Below are 14,342 nucleotides of genomic sequence, written 5' to 3'. Positions count from 1 at the left end.
GGTTGGCAGGTAAGATGCAGGACAGCCAGTTAACGCGGAATTTTTGATAAACAAGAAATAGCTTTTTAGTACACTATGTCCCAAAAATTACACAGGACATTCTCGCACTAAAAAAGTATGCATCTGTGCATCTGAAATTCCAGTTTAACGGGATATCTTCTATTTTTACTTGCTGTATCTGGCAACCCCAGTGGGGAGGGGGCCTGTGGGTGGTTCTGGGGATTCGGTGGTACATGGGGAGGGGTTGGGGAATGTTGTGATGATGCAATGGAGCCTGGGGAGGGTGGGTGGGGAGGTGGCCTTGGGTGCAGAGAGGGGCCCAGGGCTCACCGGCAGATGATCTTCTCCGTGCGGATGGCCCGATTTCCCACCCCGAGTCGGAGCTTGCGGTTGAGCTGAAGCGCAAACCACACGTCGGAGCGCTCGGGAGTCAGGTCCCATGCTGTGTCCCCCTCCTTGTTCCGCAGCTCAGGGTTGGCCCCACGTGACAGGAATAACCTGAAGAGGGGACAAGATGCCCAATGTGGGGTCTGAGGCTGCAAGAAGTGGGGGCAGGGGCATCAAGGGCGGGGCAGGGGCTCACAGCACGCAGTCATGGTAGCTCTCCCGGGCTGCGATGTGCAGGGGGGTGTCCCCATGGTAGTTGACAGCATGGAGGTCGCAGCGCGCATTCAGAAGGACTTCGGCGATGGCGGCGCTGCCCGTGAAGGAGGCCCAGTGCAGGCAGATGTTCTCCTCCTGTGGAGATAGGAGGGGAACAGATGAGGTGCAGGCAGCTGGGCCCTTGAATCCAGCCTCCACCTTGCTCAGGGGCCTGGGGCTGCCCTACCTCAACCAAACTCTCACTCACGTTGTCAGTGAGGGTGACGTCGGCGCCCCGCGTCAGTAGCATGCGGATCACCTCGATGTGCTTGTGCTCTGCAGCCCAGATGATGGGCGTCCACCCCCCACTGTCCTGTGGGTGGGAAGGGAGTGAGGGTGGGGGTGGCTGGGCCTGCTCACCAAAGCTGCAAATGGTCAAGATTGGCTGTGTGTGTGAATCCCAGCTCCACCATTCACGAGCTGTGGGACCCGGGGTAAGTCACTTAACGTCTCTGGGTCATAGTTTCTTCATCTAAAAAATGGGACTAGTAGTGCCTACTGCCTGATGCCGGAGAGAAAGTAAAGTGAGTAATTGTTCTCTTTCCAAAAAATACAGCCAGGAGCTGGTCATGGAGGCGCATGCCTGTAGTCCCAGCTACTCATGTGACTGAGATGGGAGTGTCGCTTGAGCCCAGGATTTCGAGAATGCAGTGAACTATGACTGTCTGTGAATTGCTACTGTACTTCAGCCTGGGTGACACAGCAAGACTCTGTCTCTTTTTTTTTTTTTTTTTTGAGACGGAGTCTGGCTCTGTCACCCAGGCTGGAGTGCAGTGGCGCGATCTCGGCTCACTGCAAGCTCCGCCTCCCGGGTTTACGCCATTCTCCTGCCTCAGCCTCCCGAGTAGCTGGGACTACAGGCGCCCGCCACCTCGCCCGGCTAGTTTTTTTGTATTTTTTAGTAGAGACAGGGTTTCACCGTGTTAGCCAGGATGGTCTCGATCTCCTGACCTCGTGATCCGCCCGTCTCGGCCTCCCAAAGTGCTGGGATTACAGGCTTGAGCCACCGCGCCCGGCCAACTCTGTCTCTTAAAACAAAAAACAAACAAAAATTTCCTCAGTCTGCCCACTCACAAGTCCTAGAAGCAGTGACCACCCAGTAATAATAAACACTCCGAGGTCCATAGACTATTCTCTAAAACATGTTTCTGGCCGGCGCAGTGGCCAGATCACGCCTGTAATCCCAGCACGCTGGGAGGCCGAGGTGGGTGGATCATGAGGTCAGGAGTTCAAGATCAGCCTGGCCAATATGGTGAAAACCCATCTCTACTAAAAATACAAAAATTAGCTGGGCACGGTGGCTGGTGCCTATAATCCCAGCTACTCAGGAGGCTGAGGCAAGAGAATCACTTGAACCCAGGAGGTGGAGGTTGCAGTGAGCCAAGATCACGCAATTGCACTCCAGCCTGGGCAACAGAGCGAGACTCCATCTCAAAAAAAAAAAAAAAAAAAAGAAAAAAAAAGTTTCCCATAAAGGAAGCAGAGTTTCTTAGAGAAATGGTGGATGCTGAGTCAGGGGCAGGAAATGTGCTGAAAGGTCAGGACGCTCTCAAAGGCCACTGGGCCACTGGGTCATGTCACGGCCACAGAGGCCTCTTGAAGGGGCTTCTCGTAGATAATGATGGAATAATTCAAAGACTGAGAAGAATCCCAATAAATGACGAAAACACATCCAATGTATGACAACCTGAGAGTTAAAAAAGCCTCACTGGACACTTTCAGAGATGAAGGCAGGAACTGATTATTCTGAAGCTTGATCAAGAGAAAGAAACAAGAAAAAGAAAAGAATGAAGAGAAATACAAAGGAGGAAGAAAGCAAGGGGGACAGACACAAGCGGCCTGAGGCAGAGTGAAAGGGCCAGAGGTCAGATGTAGAAAGGGGGCCCAAAGTCTGAGGCCGAGCCAAGGAACCCAGGCACCAGGGAGCCGGAGGAGCTGCGCTGGGTGGGCCACTGACCTGGGCGTTGACGTCCACCTGTCCTGTGCTCAGCAGCAGACTGACCATCTCCAAGTTCCCGATTTTGGCTGCGTGGTGGAGGCAGGTGGAGCCGTCCTCCTCCTGAGGGAGACATGGGCAAATGAGTCTCCGGCTGGCACCCCAAACCTGGTCCCTGACTCCGGGGCCACGCCCTGCTGCCTGCATGCACACCTTGCTATAGACACAGCCACCACGCTGCACCATGTAACGGGCCACCTCCAGGTGGTTGTTCACCACGGCCTCCATCAGTGGCGTCCGCTGCTGTTTGTCCACTGCGTTTATGTTGGCTCCAGCCTGTGAGGGGGCAGGAGGGCTGGCACCAGGGAGGCATGGGGCAGGGGAGGGGCCTAAGGGCCTGGTGAATGAGGCATGGGGCCGGGCCCGTGCTGACCTGCAGCAGCACATGGCAGATCTCCACGGAGCCCTTCTGGGCGGCTGCATGCAGGGGCGTGCGCTTGCTCTGCTGGTCGCTCTGGAAGTTGGGGTCCAGGTTGTCCACTGCGGGGAGAGCCCGCCACACCGGGAGAGGGAGGGACAAGTGGTAAGCAAGCTAGGGGGCAGGTGGCACTTCTTTCAGGAAGGCTTCTCAGAGCCCCAAGTTGGGTCAGGGCCCCTCCTGGCATTCTCTGGGCTTGCCTCCACCACGGCATTTATCAGAATAAGGAGTCAAAGGCATCAGCTCTGCCTGAATTCAAACCCTGCCTTGCTTCTCAGTACTGCTGTGCACTGTGCAAGGTCCCTAACCTCCCTGTGCAAGCCAAGGCTAACAAGTATAAGCACTCAGAACAGGACCCAGCACCTATGAGTCACCACCGTTCCCATCGTCACAGGTTATGTGTGTCTTTTCCCCACCACACTAAGTCCTTCAGGGCAAGGACTATATCCTTCATGACTACTCCTGGCCCTGTGCCCAGTGCCTGGTATATACATGGAACTTGGTCAAGGTCTGCTGAAGGAATAGGTGGCACTCACACAGCATCAGGATCACCTTCTGCAGCTCGCCCTGCTTCACGGACAGGTACAACTGCCGAGGGTGGAAACGGAGCTTCTTCCGCCTGCCAAGGGAGCACGGGAGTGGGGAGAGAAGGGGAGCTCCTCAGATTCCAGCATCAGCCTTGACACTGCTCCTCTGGCCTCAGCCCCAGTTACTGTGCCTGAACAACTCCCCACTCACCTCTCTGACTCCTGGATGACCAGGGCCTTTTCCAAGGCCTCCCGGCCTGGCCCCAGTGGCAGCCCCACGGCTGAAAGGCAGCCCCCATTGGGCAGGGTCAGGGAGGGCCCTGAGCTGTCGATGGTGTCAGCCAGGGGATCGCAGGGTGGGCGCCGGGGCTCCCCATGCCCTCGCATCCGGGCGCTGTGGAAGAAGGAGCTCATGTCCAGGAACAATAGTGATGGGGCAGGGAACAGACAGTAGAGAAGGGGGAGGCCAGTACCTGGGCTGAGAAGTGTCTGCTCTCCCGGGGGCATCCTGGGACAGGGGTGGGGGTGCAGGAGCTGCAGCACCAGCCGGTGGGGTCACCCCATCACCCCGGGGGATGGTCACTTCTTGAGCTTCAGAAGCATCCTCCCCACAGTGGGGACAGAAGACCATCCCATTCAGCTGAGACACACAGGCCTTGTGGAAGCGGTGGGCCACACGGAAGTCAGGGTGGCATTCCAGGAAGGTGCCCTGGGAGCAGGGAAACGACATGGTCAGGTTGCCGGGGCCCCCTCTGCCATGGGGCATTCTACCTGTCTGCCCCACTGGTCACTCACCGCCGTGCAGAAGTAGCCGCAGCCCGGGCAGCAGTGGTGTTTGACCATGCGGGCGCGGTGGGTCTCACAGAGCACCATCAGGGCCACACGGCTGGATGGCCTCATGGTCTCCCGCTTGAGGATGGCGGCATTGCAGCCTGACAGCTGTGCGTGGTGAGGATGGGTGAGAAGAAAGGGTGAGGCTGGGGCCCGGGACTGGACGCCCTGGCACCTCTCCCACCAGCCCATGGCCCCACCTCTCCGTCCACACTCTCGGTGGCCATGCACTTGTGCCCCGCCCTCTCGCTGATACGGTCGATTTTGGGTGCCTCCATGCGGCAGCTGCACAGGGGCAACTCCTCAAACCCTCGCTCTGTCTCCAGCGAAGATGTGTCATTGGACACCCCTTGGACGGAGAAAAAGAGGAGCTGAGGGAGGCCCTGAACTTCACCCATTGGGACCCCTGGTGGGTCCTGTCACTCCCTCCCTACCTCACCCCCATGCCCCAGAACCCCTAAAGCCTGGCCATGGACACCCCGGCTCTGGCGTGGTTCCCCTCCTTCCCTTTCCCTCCTGCCCTGAGGTTGCCCCCTAGTGGCTCCCTGTCCCGGCAATTGGCAATTACCAGCGTGGTTGGGGGAGAGGGTCCCCTCGCTGGGCAGCTCCAGGGACCCCAGAGGGACCTCCATGTACTCACTGGGGCCTGAGGAGCCCACACCATTCACTCCTGACACAGAGACAGAGAGAGTGAGAGTGCGAGCTCACAGGTGCCTGGACGCGTGGGTACATGCAGGTGGACATGCGAGAGCGTGTGTGTGCGTGCACACACTCTGGGGGCTGGGCGGGGGCTGGAGGAGGGCACCCAAAAGCAGCAGAGCCTCCTTACCTCGTGGCTCCTTGGCCCGCGGAGGCTCCCGCTTGCGCCGTTTCCGAGATGGCTTCACCCATGGGCTGTCTTTTCGCCACTTCTTCTTGGCCTTGCGCCGGCCACTGGAACCACTCTGGGAAGGGGGAGGAGGAGGAGTTACGAACCCTCACCCCAAGGGGGCCCCCCCAACACCTTCAGGACCAGACCACCAGCCCCACAGTCTCCCACTCCTCTGGAGATATCAGCCTCCGTCTCTTACCCTATCTGACTGATTCCCTGACTCCTCATCTTCCTCTTCTTCTTCCTCTTCCTCCTCCTCTTCCTCCTCTTCTTCTTCCTCCTCTTCTTCCTCCTCCTCTTCACTTAGTTGTTCAGTTAGAGCTTCAACTTCAGACTGGGAGAGAGGCAGAACAGGACATATCCAATCCCCAGGACTCAGACAATGAGATAGATTAAAAAAACCACCACCACCATTGCCCCCCGCCACTACCCACGGATGGCTGCTGGGGAAGATGAGTGTGGGTAGGAGAGGAGAAAAAGGGCCACATAAAGAGAGGGTGCATGGACTATTACACAGTAGTGAAAAAGGTGCCACAGTTATAGACAGCAATGTACACAGATCTTGGTAATGTGACATTAAATTAAAAAACAAAAAACAAGTACCAGAAGATAAACATAGTTTGATCCCCCTTTTATGATGTTCATAAACAGGCAAGACCACCAATGGTTGCTAAAAACACTAGACATGAAGCTCATGAGAAATTTTATATGAAAGGTTCAGGCTGCCATCACCTGAACCCACTGGTCAATCTTATCACTAAGAAAAATGACCAGATGAGATGTTCCATGCATCCTGATGTGATGTGGCCAGAAGCACTTGCACCCACTGTCAAGTCTTCTTGGCACCTGAAGTCGATTACGCCTCTAGATCTACCAGTTTACAAGAAATATGGGCAGAGAGGATGTGTCAATCTCTACCCAAACAGCCAACGTCATACAGAATGTGAAAAATTCTATACAACTGACCTGGTTTGACAAATAAATGGCAAGAAAAAAATGTCTTTCTTATTTATTTATTGAGTTTCGCTCTTGTTGCCCAGGCTGCAGTGCAATAGTGTGATCTCAGCTCACTGCAACCTCCACCTCTGGGTTCAAGCAATTCCCCTGCCTCAGCCTCCCAAGTAGCTGGGATTACAGGTGCCTGCGACCACACCCAGCTAAGTTTTGTATTTTTATTAGGGATGGGTTTTCACCATGTTGGCCAGGCTGGTCTCCTGACCTCAGGTGACCCACCTGCCTCCCAAAGTGCTGGGATTACAAGCGTGAACCACCACGCCTGGCCAGAAATTTTTTTTTTAGAAGATGGGGAAACCAGGCAGGTGTGGTGGCTCATGCTTGTAATTCCAGTGCTTTGGGAGGCTGAGGTGGGCAGATCACAAGATCAGGAGTTTGAGACCAGCCTGGCCAACATAGTGAAATCCTGTCTCTACTAAAAATATGAAAAATGAGCTGGGTGTGGTGGCGGGTGCCTGTAATTCCAGCTACTTGGGAGACTGAGACAGGAGAATTGCTTGAACTCAGGAGGCGGAGCTTGCAGTGAGCCAAGATCGTGCCACTGCACTCCAGCCTGGGCCACAGTGTGAGACTCCATCTCAAAACACAAAAACAAACAAACAAACAAACAAACAAAAAGAAGATGGGGAAACCTAAATACCAAGAGAGACCTAAGACAAATTTTTTTTTTTTTTGAGATGGTATTTTGCTCTTGTTGCCCAGGCTGGAGTGCAATGGCACGATCTTGGCTCACTGCAACCTCCGCCTTCCAGGTTCAAGTGATTCTCCTGCCTTAGCCTCCTGAGTAGCTGGGATTACAGGCATGCACCACCACGCCCAGCTAATTTTGTATTTTTTTCAGTAGAGACAGGGTTTCTCCATGTTGGTCAGGCTGGTCTCGAACTCCTGACCTCATGTGATCCGCCCGCCTCGGCCTCCCAAAGTGCTGGGATTACAGGCGTGAGTCACCACGCCCGGCCGACCTAAGACAAATGTTAATCAAATCAAGGTGCGGGCCTCATTTGGATCTTGACAAAAACCCATTTATGAGAGCTGAGGAAATGTGAAGACTGACAGGATATTTGATGGTATTAAGAAATCAGTAGGCCGGGCGCGGTGGCTCAAGCCTGTAATCCCAGCACTTTGGGAGGCCGAGACGGGCGGATCACGAGGTCAGGAGATCGAGACCATCCTGGCTAAAACGGTGAAACCCCGTCTCTACTAAAAAATACAAAAAACTAGCCGGGCGAGGTGGCAGGCGCCTGTAGTCCCAGCTACTCGGGAGGCTGAGGCAGGAGAATGGCGTGAACCCGGGAGGCGGAGCTTGCAGTGAGCTGAGATCCGGCCACTGCACTCCAGCCTGGGCAACAGAGCAAGACTCCGTCTCAAAAAAAAAAAAAAAAAAAAAAGAAATCAGTAATTTTTTTTAGGTGTGAAAACAGTAGTGTAGTGATGTTGAACGACAAAAAGAGGCCTTATATTTATATATATATATATGGAAATACATTTAGGTAAAATGATACAAGGTCTGGGACTTGCTTTAAAATAACCTAGTACGTGTGTGTGTTGGGAGAAGTACAGATGGGTCAAGATGGGCTGTGTACTGATAATGGCTGGAGCTGTGTGATGGGTACACGGGGATTTCCTATTCTACTCTTTTGATAATGCTTGCAAGTTTTCATGATAAAACGTTAAATAAAAGGCAAAACTAGACAGACTAAACATTCTACTGTGTAGGCAAACATAAGATAAAACCAGACAAAGAGCAACGAATAAGCAAATAAATGACAATGGAATGCTTTTGAATTTTATATAAACAGTATAATGTATGTTTAAAAAAAGTGCTCTCTGGTCATTTCCTTTTTTGTTTTCTTTTTTTAAACAGTACATGTTTGTTTAATGATCATTTCATTAGCTGATAAAAAAAAAAATCGTAAATCCAATGTGCAGGGTGGTGGCCACCTTTGTGGATGAAATGGGCAGAGCGTACATTGAAAATGAGTTGCAGTTGGGTGCGGTGGCTCACGCCTGTAATCCCAACCCTTTGGGAGGCCGACATGGGTGGATCAACTAAAGTCAGGAGTTAGAGACCAGCCTGGCCCACAAGGGGAAACCCCGTCTCTACTAAAAATACAAAAATTATCCGGGCGTGGTGGTGGGCGCCTGTAATCCCAGCGACTTGGGAGGCTGAGGCAGGAGAATTGCTTTAACCCTGGAGGCAGAGGTTGCAGTGAGCCCAGATTGTGATATTGCACTCCAGCCTGGGAGACAGAGCAAGACTCTGTCTCCCCCTCCCAAAAAAAGGAGTTACAGACAGCATGGGGCAATGACTTAGTGGATGTTCAGAGGTAAAAAGGACAGAAAGGAGAAAAACAGGGAACAAGGAAGACTGGACAGTAAACCCCAGCCCTGGGGGAGCACTGGTGGGGAGGGCGGACCAGCTCTGCCTCACCTTGCTGTCGGAGTCCACGCGCTCATCCACAGAGTAGGAATCATAGTAGAGACTGAAGTCATCACCCACCACCGTCTCCCACTCCTCCAGGGACCCGGAGTCCCCTTTCGCCAGGGTCACTTCTGAACGCCGGGCAGAACCTAACTCCTCCGACTAGAAAAAGATCAGAAAAATTGAGGCCACTGACACCCTGCCCATTTCTATTGAGGATGGGATGCAGACCCACTTCTGAGCCTCCCTCAGAGCAGCCCCCCGGGGTAGAGGCTCTGCCTCTGCTGCTCACCAGGCCACCTCCTGAGTTCAGCTTCCTCCTTTTGGCCACATCTGGAAGAAGAGAGAGAATGGTGTGGGGTCTATCACTGAAACCTTCAGAACAGGCCACATCAAGCCACCGGGGGTGGGGTATAGGACTGACCTGAGGTCACCTTTCCCAGTGAGTGGACATCGTCACTCATGCGGAAATGCTGTACTTCAGGGGGCCGCTTCTCAGGGACCGGGGGCTGCGGGCCGAGAGGGAGCACACTGAGGGTCAGAGAGCACCTACAGTTTTGCCTGGGTTAGCCTGGAGCCCCAGGCGGGGGTGGGATAGTGAGCCACACCTCCAAATGCCATGTGAGGCTCCAGTAGCCACAAAGTGGCAACCATGGGTGCTATTTCCTCAGAGGAAGAGTGTCAAGCACACTAACACTCACTTATCTCTGCAACTATGCAGAGCAGGCCCTTTTCCATTTTACAGATGAGAAAACAAAGCTGAACAAAGTTAAAAGTCCTTTTATATGTGGCCATGTACACAGCAGGACCATTCACAACAGCTGAGTGCGAAGCAACGCAAGTGCCACTGACAGATGAATGGATAAGCAAAATGTGGCATTTATACGCAATGGAATGACATTCAGCCATTAAAAGGAAAGATATACTTTTTTTAAGAGATAAGGTCTCATTATGTTACCCAGGCTGGAGTGCAGTGGCATGACCATGGCTCACTTCGGCCTCGAACTGGGCTCGAGCCATCCTCCTGCCTCTGCTTCCTGGGAAGCTGGGATTACAGGCACATGTCACAATGCCCAACTAATGTTTTCTTAATTTTTTTTTGGTAGAAAAGAGGTCTTGCCATTTTGCCCAGGCTGGTCTTGAACTCCTGGTGTCAAGCGATCCTCCCCAGAAAGTACAGGATTACAGGTGTGAGTCACTGGGCCTGGCCTTTGAAAAATTCTTTTAAACTGCTTTTAGAGATGGCGTCTTGGTACGCTGCCCAGGTGAAAGGAAAGAAATTCTGACATGCTACAACATAGATGAACCTTAAGGACATTATGCTAAGTGAAATAAGCCAGTCACAAAAGGATAAATACTGTATGATTATACTTAGATGAGGTACTTAGTCAAATTTATAGAGAAAGAAAGGACAATGGTCCTTGCCAAGGGCTAGGGGGTGGAGGGAATGGAGAACTACTTTTTAATGGATACAAAGTTTCAGTTTTACAAGATGAGTTATGGTGACTGATGACTGCACATGATGGAAGTATTTAATACCATTAAATTATACACTTAAAAATGTTTTTTATTTTATTTTTTAATTTTTAGATGGAGTCTTACTCTGTCGCCTATGCTGGAGTGCAGTGGCGCGATCTCAGCTCACTGCAGCCTCCACCTCCCAGGTTTAAGCATTTCTCTCACCTCTGCCTCCCGAGTAGCTGGAACTACAGGAACACGCCACCATGCCCTGCTAATTTTTGTATTTTTTTTTAGACGGAGTTTTGCTCTTGTTGTCCAGGCTGGAGTGCAATGGCAGGATCTCGGCTAACTACAACCTCCGCCTCCTGGGTTCAACCCATTCTCCTGCCTCAGCCTCCCAAGTAGCGGGGGGTTATAGTCATGTACCACCATGCTCGGTTCATTTTGTTTTTTTTTTGAGATGGAGTCTCGCTCTGTCGCCCAGGCTGGAGTGCAGTGGCCGGATCTCAGCTCACTGCAAGCTCCGCCTCCCGGGTTCATGCCATTCTCCTGCCTCAGCCTCCCGAGCAGCTGGGACTACAGGCGCCTGCCACCTCGCTTGGCTAGTTTTTTTTTGTATTTTTTAGTAGAGATGGGGTTTCACCATGTTAGCCAGGATGGTCTCGATCTTCTGACCTCGTGATCCACCCGTCTCGGCCTCCCAAAGTGCTGGGATTACAGGCGTGAGCCACCCCACCCGGCCATAATTTTGTATTTTTAATAGAGATGGGGTTTCACCATGTTTGTCAGGCTGGTCTCAAACTCCTGCCCTCAGGTGATACACCTGCCTCGGCCTCCCAAAGTGCTGGAATTACAGGCGTGAGCCACCCGGCCTGGCCTAATTTTTGTATTTTTAGTAGAGACAGGGCTTCACTATGTTGGCCAGGCTGATCTCGAACTCCTGACTTCAGGTAATCCTCCCACCTCGGCCTCCAAAGTGCTGGGATTACAGGCGTGAGCCACTGCGCACGGCCTAAAAATGTTTTTTAGATGGTAAATTTTATGTGACACCAGTCCCCTCTTATCCAGTTTATCAGCAGTGATGGTGGCATATTGTTAGAATTCTGCTATTTTATTTTGAGTCTCGCTCTGTTGCCCAGGTTGAACTGCAGTGGCACAATCTTGGCTCACTGCAAGTGATTCTCCTGCTTCAGCCTCTCGAGTAGCTGGGATTACAGGCACACGCCACCATGCCTGGCCAATTTATTATTATCATTATTATTTTAGTTAGAGACAGGGTTTGGCCATGTTGACCAGGCTGGTCTCGAACTCCTGACCTCAAGTGATTGCTGGCCTTGGCCTCTGAAAGTGTTGAGATTATAGGCAAGTCACGCCCAGCCTATTGTTATAATCATGCTATTATGTTATTGTTGTTAATCTCTCACTGTACCTAATTTATAAATTCAATTTTTCTTTTCTTCCCTATTTTTTACAAAATGAACTGCAACTATAAAAATTAACGTTTATCATAGTGAGAAAGGAAAAGTAGCTCATAGCAATCTGTGCTATGCGAAGCAGGCAAAATTTATCAGGCTCAGAGAGAAGTGAGTATGGAACCTAATTAGGGCCTATGCCTGGAGGCAACTGCTTAAAGGCATTTTGTATCTGACTAGGGTGCTGCTTTACCCATTATCTTCATGTGCATAGTATCTGTGAGACAAAGAACAATGTATAGCAGATCAATAGCTTGTTATTCTAATGTAAACTTCTGGTAAACAATTTAGGAACTGCCTCTTCTTTTCCTTTATGTTTTATTTTTTCAATATTTTAAAAAATTTTTATCTTTTTTCTTTTTTTTCTTTTTGTGGCTCCTTCCAGAGCAGGGCTAACTCCTAGGCAGTGTGCCCAGAGTCAGCCTGTTTTTTTTCAATATCTTCATGTCATCCAATCTTCTTTTCCTTTAAAAACCTACTTGTGGGCTGGTTGTGGTGGCTTGCACCTGTAATCCCAGCACTTTGCGAGGCCAAAGCAGGAAGACTGCGGAAGCCCAGCAGTTTGAGACCAGCCCAGGCAACATAGTGAAACTGTCTTCAAAACCAAAACACAACAAACAAACAAACAAACAAACAACCCTATTTGTAACCGCTGCTAATCAGAGTGTATTTTCAGGGCAACTTGAATCTTTGCTCCTGAAGGCTGTCCTCAAAACCTGCCCAAATATATTCTACTTAATGTTAAGTTTCCTCAGTTTTTTTCTTTAGGTCAACAATTGGTATGACCCAGTAACCCTAGAACTTGGTCATAAAGCTTCTGGGCCTCTGGGGCCCTTGCCACTTCCCTCCTCTATTATTTCTGTGGCCCTCATCTCCTTTCCCACTGGGATTCCCATGAAAAACTTTACAAATAGAGCAGTGACAGTTGAGTTCCCCAAGGGCTTGCTTTGAGGTAGAAAGGAAGAGTGGTTTGAAATTCCCTTACCTTGTCATTATCATAAGAGTAATTAAGACATTAACTATATAATTGACTCTTTAACATCAAACTCTCACCACCCAAGAATGTAAACTGCAGAAAGATAAGAACCTGTCTGTTGGTTCACAAATTAAGCACAGCCTAATATTTGATACACAGTAGCCCCTCGTTTAAACATGTGAATGAGTAAATGGAGTAGAAGCCTTAAATGAAACTGTAAAAGAGCTCTCACCAAAGGTTTATGGTTGATTATCCTATCTCTCCCATCCCACTCACCTGTCCATTTCCTGGTTTGGACATGGTTTTGCGGGCTCGGTGGACCTTGGGCTGTCCCTCTGGGCTAGTGGTGGCTGGAGGGGGTTCAGGCCCTGCTGCTGCAGCTCCCTGGGCTCCCGGCATACTCAGCAGCCTCATAGCCAAACTCTGGACAGATGGAGGTGATTTTCCCGCCCCTGTCATTGACATCTTGGCCCGGCTAGGACACGAACCCCCCTTGCTGGGGGAAGAGGGGAATGACTTTGTGGCATGGCCTAAAAAACAGGCAAGTAGAAGGCAAGATAAGAAGGAAAGCAGAGTCAGAAATTTCCCACCCACCCCCCAGGCTACCCAGCCTCTCACCCAGCAGGATCCGGCCCCCATGGAGGTCCCCATCTCCCTCAAGATTCTCGGATTCATCCCCAATGAGTGGTGTAGCCCCTACAGGGGTGTCAGCCCCCTCATCGCCAACAGTGACAGTGACAGAGGCTGGAGATGAGGGGCCAGCAGGCTCCAGGGAGTCGGGGGTGGCCTTGGGCAGGGTCTCTTCACTACCAGGGGTGTCCCCCAAAGAGCCATGAACTGTAGAGGAAGAGAAAAAGTTCAGAGCTAAGGGCTCCGGAGATCCTGTGTCTAGGGAAGGTGACGGTCCAATTGGGGCCCGTTTTAGCTGCACTCACCTCTCTCGGTGGCTCCTCTGGTTTCCTTCTCCAGCAGCAGCGCCCCCATCTCAGCGGGGGCCTCCCCCTGGGAGGGGAGACAAGGGACAGGAGGGCTGGTCAGCCCAGTAGAGAGTTGGGGGGTCCAGGATGCCTGGGCCCTGGGAAGAGAGAGTAGGCTCCGGGGCCTACCTCTTCCTCTATGGGGCCCCCCTCTTCCGCGGCCTCGGCTGCCCGGAGGGGCCGCACGACCCCTCCCCCGGGCCCGCATCAACCCCCTCCCTCTCGGTAGACCCCGCATCTCTGGGGCCGAGAGAAGAGGAGGGGGAGGGGGCGGGGCCTCCGTGCCCCGGCCCCGCCCCCTCCTCCCGGCTGCACGCGCCGCTCCCCCTTTGTCCCCCAGGCCGCGGGGACCCCGGGCACCAACCCCTCCAGCACCCGCTGCCCCCCAGCCCGGTGGACGGCCCCTCGTGCCCCTCACGCGTGCTCCTGGGGCCCCGGCGCCCGCCGCCCACTCAGGGGCAGCCGGCGGCTGCACGCGCGCCTCCGTGCCCACTCCCCCCACCTCCCACCCCCTGGTCCCCTCATCCGCCCCCGGTGCTGGCCCCCCGGATTGCTGGAAGTCCCGCCCGGGCCCCCCGGCCCCGTTGCACCCCCGGAGCATTGCACGGGCGCGCGCTTCCCCCGGGCGCGCGCGCGGGCATGCACCCGCCTCTCCCCCTCCCCTTCCGCACCTCGGCGGCCGCCGCCGCTGCAGCTCCCGCCGCCGCCGCCATCGCCGCTTGCGCGGGGGGCCGA

General features: G+C 52.8%; 1 protein-coding gene and 1 long non-coding RNA gene across 11 annotated transcripts in view; one reads left to right on the top strand and one right to left on the bottom strand.

The window, feature by feature from the left end:
• Positions 1–14,342, bottom strand: part of LOC105497604 (euchromatic histone lysine methyltransferase 2) — an 18,663-nt gene extending 4,321 nt beyond the window's left edge. Inside the window, exons 1-21 of one of the 10 annotated variants that reach the window (XM_011768817.2) lie at positions 14,279–14,342; positions 13,566–13,632; positions 13,249–13,467; positions 12,907–13,160; positions 9,146–9,230; positions 9,014–9,054; positions 8,731–8,883; positions 5,485–5,619; positions 5,244–5,358; positions 4,983–5,084; positions 4,615–4,763; positions 4,379–4,522; positions 4,057–4,292; positions 3,795–3,977; positions 3,593–3,675; positions 3,012–3,118; positions 2,792–2,914; positions 2,600–2,701; positions 830–955; positions 584–738; positions 331–498 (exon numbers count right to left, since the gene is read on the bottom strand). In XM_011768817.2, coding sequence (XP_011767119.2) covers positions 331–498; positions 584–738; positions 830–955; positions 2,600–2,701; positions 2,792–2,914; positions 3,012–3,118; positions 3,593–3,675; positions 3,795–3,977; positions 4,057–4,292; positions 4,379–4,522; positions 4,615–4,763; positions 4,983–5,084; positions 5,244–5,358; positions 5,485–5,619; positions 8,731–8,883; positions 9,014–9,054; positions 9,146–9,230; positions 12,907–13,160; positions 13,249–13,467; positions 13,566–13,632; positions 14,279–14,320 — 2,789 coding nt within the window. In that variant the 5' untranslated portion in view covers positions 14,321–14,342. Of the gene's footprint in view, positions 1–330; positions 499–583; positions 739–829; positions 956–2,599; positions 2,702–2,791; positions 2,915–3,011; positions 3,119–3,592; positions 3,676–3,794; positions 3,978–4,056; positions 4,293–4,378; positions 4,523–4,614; positions 4,764–4,982; positions 5,085–5,243; positions 5,359–5,484; positions 5,620–8,730; positions 8,884–9,013; positions 9,055–9,145; positions 9,231–12,906; positions 13,161–13,248; positions 13,468–13,565 lie in introns of all 10 variants that reach the window. The other 9 variants (XM_011768818.2, XM_071097236.1, XM_011768819.2 and 6 more) reach the window with 9 other exon arrangements.
• LOC139363445 (uncharacterized) lies at positions 955–1,361 on the top strand. Its single transcript, XR_011623845.1, has 2 exons — positions 955–1,076; positions 1,199–1,361. It is a non-coding gene; the product is annotated as an uncharacterized lncRNA (long non-coding RNA).

The sequence above is a fragment of the Macaca nemestrina genome, chromosome 5, assembly GCF_043159975.1.
Source record: "Macaca nemestrina isolate mMacNem1 chromosome 5, mMacNem.hap1, whole genome shotgun sequence".
In the NCBI taxonomy this organism is placed as follows: domain Eukaryota; kingdom Metazoa; phylum Chordata; class Mammalia; order Primates; family Cercopithecidae; genus Macaca; species Macaca nemestrina.
This window is presented reverse-complemented; position numbering and strand designations above follow the sequence as displayed.